The 3,914-nt window shown below is 41.1% G+C and overlaps 1 protein-coding gene across 1 annotated transcript; it reads left to right on the plus strand.

The window, feature by feature from the left end:
• Window positions 1-1,570: 1,570 nt before the first annotated feature.
• On the plus strand, window positions 1,571-3,675 carry LOC126031122 (S-adenosylmethionine decarboxylase proenzyme 1-like). The gene has a single exon (XM_049789396.1). It carries the CDS (start codon window positions 1,974-1,976, stop codon window positions 2,982-2,984), a length of 1,011 nt encoding a protein of 336 aa, XP_049645353.1. The 5' UTR covers window positions 1,571-1,973; the 3' UTR covers window positions 2,985-3,675.
• Window positions 3,676-3,914: the final 239 nt, after the last annotated feature.

The following is a 3,914-nucleotide window of genomic DNA, read 5'->3' on the forward strand; positions in this document are numbered from 1 at the left end:
GGGGTGAATGTCCCCTCCAAAAGGACATGTTTAATCTAAAGGGCACCTCCGCTGATGAAGGTATCCAAGTTTCTCTTACCCAGAGAAACAAAAGTAGAGGAGGCTACACTTACCTCCTAATCAATATACACCAGCACAACACATAGGAAAACCACAGAGGAAAGAAAACTATAGGAAAGCATCTCAGAATACTACCATGCTTAGAGAATGAAGATGATGGATCAAGACTCAACAATTAACAGCCACGTACATAGCCTCTCTAAGAGAGACAATTTAGAGAGTAATTTTGAGAGAAAATTTGGAGGATGTTCAAGGAACTCAAAAAATTTTTGGAATTAACTAAAACACTAGGTAGCTGAAATGAAAACCTCATTGGAAAGCCTCACCAACAGTGTAACAGCTGCTGAAGACAAGATCAGTGAGCTGAAAGAGGAGATGCATAATAACTCCATACAACAGAAGATACTGGAAAAGAGCTTAAAACAAATGATCAAATGATGAAAAATTCCTCAAAGAACATGAACAGATAAAATTAGAGACAAACTCAGGGCCAGAGAGATAGCATGGAGGTAAGGCATTTGCCTTTCATGCAGAAGGTCGGTGGTTCCAATCCTGGTGTCCCATGTGGTCCCCCGAGCCTACCAGGAGCGATTTCTGAGCATAGAACCAGGAGTAACCACTGAGCACTGCCGGGTGTGACTCAAAAACAAACAAACAAAAAAATTAGAGACAAACCCAATAGTGATAAACCCAGTAGAAACAACAAAAGAACTATTGTAGTCCCAAAGCTCCAGGAAGAAAATCTCCATGAAAAATCAACAGTGAAGGATAACACTTCAGAAAAACTTCCAGAACTAAAGAGTGCAAGCAACCAAATACTACATACCCAAAGAGTACCAGCTAAGAGATCCAGAAAAAAACATCCAAGGCACATACTAGTCACAATGGTGAATCCCACAGATCGGGATGGAATACTGAAGGCAGCAAGATTAAAAAGGGAAATTATGTATAAAGGAGCTTTTTTTTTTTTTTTTTTTTTGGTTTTTGGGTCACACCTGGCGGTGCTCAGGGGTTACTCCTGGCTGTGTGCTCAGAAATAGCTCCTGGCAGGCACGGGGGACCATATGGGACACCGGGATTCGAACCAACCACCTTTGGTTCTGGATCGGCTGCTTGCAAGGCAAACACCACTGTGCTATCTCTCTGGGCCCTATAAAGGAGCATTTTTAAGGTTTACAGCAGATTTGTCAAAAGCAACTCTCAAGGCCTGAAGGAAATGGTGGGATATCATTACAAAACTCAATGAAATGAATGCTTTAACAAGAGTACTTCACCCAGCCAGACTTACATTCAGGTTTAAAGGAAAGATACATAGCTTCACAGGTAGACAACAGCTTAAGAACTTTACAGACTCAGAACCAATCATTTTTTTTTATCCTCAAAACCAATCTTTTTTTTGTTTTGTTTTGTTTTGTTTTGTTTTTGGGCCACACCCGGCAGTGCTCAGGGGTCACTTCTGGCTGTCTGCTCAGAAATAGCTCCTGGGGCTTCCACAGTATGGCCAGCGACATTAGCTAGCGCTCGCTCTTGCTCTCTTCAACGGGGAACCCGCGGACTCCAAGAGACTGGACTCTTATCTCTTGCCTCTTTCCCAACAGACTCGTTTGTTTTCAACTTTTTGCTCACGAACACACTCAACGGGAAAAGGAAAAAGAAAAACAGCCGGGGAAAAAAATTTTATGAGTCCTTTTATTTTTTTTTTTTTTACAAAAAAAAAGTTAATATAAAATTATAGCCAAAAAGAATTAAAAAAAAAAGGAACCTGAACTTTTTTTTTTATTAGTTCACACAGCTGGAACAATCCGCAGCGGTGGCGGCGGGAGAGAGAGAGAGAGAGAGCGAGGACAAGGAGAAAAAGATTTAATTTTAGTTGATTTTCTGTGGTTGTCGGTTCGTTCGCTCGTCGCACGGTGATGGAAGCTGCACATTTTTTCGAAGGCACCGAGAAGCTGCTGGAGGTCTGGTTCTCCAGGCAGCCTGCCTACGCGGCCAGCGCCAGCCAAGGCTCTGGGGATCTGCGCACCATCCCCAGATCCGAGTGGGACATACTTTTGAAGGATGTGCAATGTTCAATCATAAGTGTGACAAAAACTGACAAGCAGGAAGCTTATGTACTCAGTGAGAGTAGCATGTTTGTCTCCAAGAGACGTTTCATTTTGAAGACATGTGGTACCACCCTCTTGCTGAAAGCACTGGTTCCCCTGTTGAAACTTGCTAGGGATTACAGTGGGTTTGACTCGATTCAAAGCTTCTTTTATTCTCGTAAGAATTTCATGAAGCCTTCTCACCAAGGGTACCCACACTGGAATTTCCAGGAAGAAATAGAGTTTCTTAATGCAATTTTCCCAAATGGAGCAGCATATTGTATGGGACGTATGAATTCTGACTGTTGGTACTTATATACTTTGGATTTCCCAGAGAGTCGGGTAATCAGTCAGCCAGATCAAACCCTGGAAATTCTGATGAGTGAGCTTGACCCAGCAGTTATGGACCAGTTCTACATGAAAGATGGTGTTACTGCAAAGGATGTCACTCGTGAGAGTGGAATTTGTGACCTGATACCAGGTTCTGTCATTGATGCCACACTATTCAATCCTTGTGGGTATTCGATGAATGGAATGAAATCGGATGGAACTTACTGGACTATTCACATCACTCCAGAACCAGATTTCTCTTATGTTAGCTTTGAAACAAACTTAAGTCAGACCTCTTATGATGACCTGATTAGGAAAGTGGTGGAAGTCTTCAAGCCAGGAAAATTTGTGACCACCCTGTTTGTAAATCAGAGTTCTAAATGTCGCACAGTGCTTTCTTTGCCCCAGAAGATTGAAGGTTTTAAACGTCTTGATTGCCAGAGTGCTATGTTTAATGATTACAATTTTGTTTTTACCAGTTTCGCTAAAAAGCAGCAACAGCAGAGTTGATTAAGAGAAATGAAGAAAAAACGCAAAAAGAAAACGCACATAGAAGATGGTGGCTGCTTTTTAGATGTTGATACCAGGGGCCATGCTTTCAATAACCACCACCTTGTAGTTGCAGAAAGCCCTAGATGTAAAGATAGTGTAATCATTTTGAATTGTATGCATTATTATATCAAGAAGTTAGATATCTTGCATGAATGCTCTCTCCTATGTTTAGGTATTCTATGCCACTCTTGCTGTGAAATTGAAGTGCATGTAGAAAACTTTTATTATATAAAACATTACAACACTTGTGGAAACAATTCAATTTGGTTTATGCACAGTGTAATATTCCTTCAGATATCATCCAAAATCCCCCATAGACAAGGCTTTCGTCCTCACTAGGTGTTGGCCTCAGCCTAACTGCCTGGGACTGTTTTAGTATGCTGCCAGGATTTTTACATCTAGTTACCTCCACTTTCTATTCTCTACTAATATTGAAACCAGTTTCTACTTCAAACAGATGTTTTTGCAACAGCAATTAAAAGTTTTCTTCCATGAATCGAGTCCTCTTAAGAAAATGATTGCCGACTATTGTGTATTACTGTTGTAACATTGCTTCCTATATTTGTATTCCTTTAATTGACTTCTTTATCCCCACCACTTTTCCTTTTTCCCTCCCCCACCCCAATAAAGCAATACACTTTAAAAAAAATAGCTCCTGGCAGGCACGGGGGACCATATGGGACACCGGGATTCGAACCAACCACCTTTGGTCCTGGATCGGCTGCTTACAAGGCAAACACCGCTGTGCTATCTCTCCAGGCCCAAAACCAATCTTAAAAGAAGAACTGAAAGATCTATTTAAGGCAAGGCAGACCCAACCAACACAGCAAATTCTTACAAAAAGATGATCCTAAATGCCATGACAATTATTTTTATCAATGTCAATGT

The sequence above is a fragment of the Suncus etruscus genome, chromosome 15 (genome assembly GCF_024139225.1).
Source record: "Suncus etruscus isolate mSunEtr1 chromosome 15, mSunEtr1.pri.cur, whole genome shotgun sequence".
NCBI lineage: Eukaryota > Metazoa > Chordata > Mammalia > Eulipotyphla > Soricidae > Suncus > Suncus etruscus.

Coding starts and splice junctions, on each gene's coding strand:
- LOC126031122 (XM_049789396.1), top strand. CDS start 1,974: ATGGAAGCTGCACATTTTTTCGAAGGCACCGAGAAGCTGCTGGAGGTC.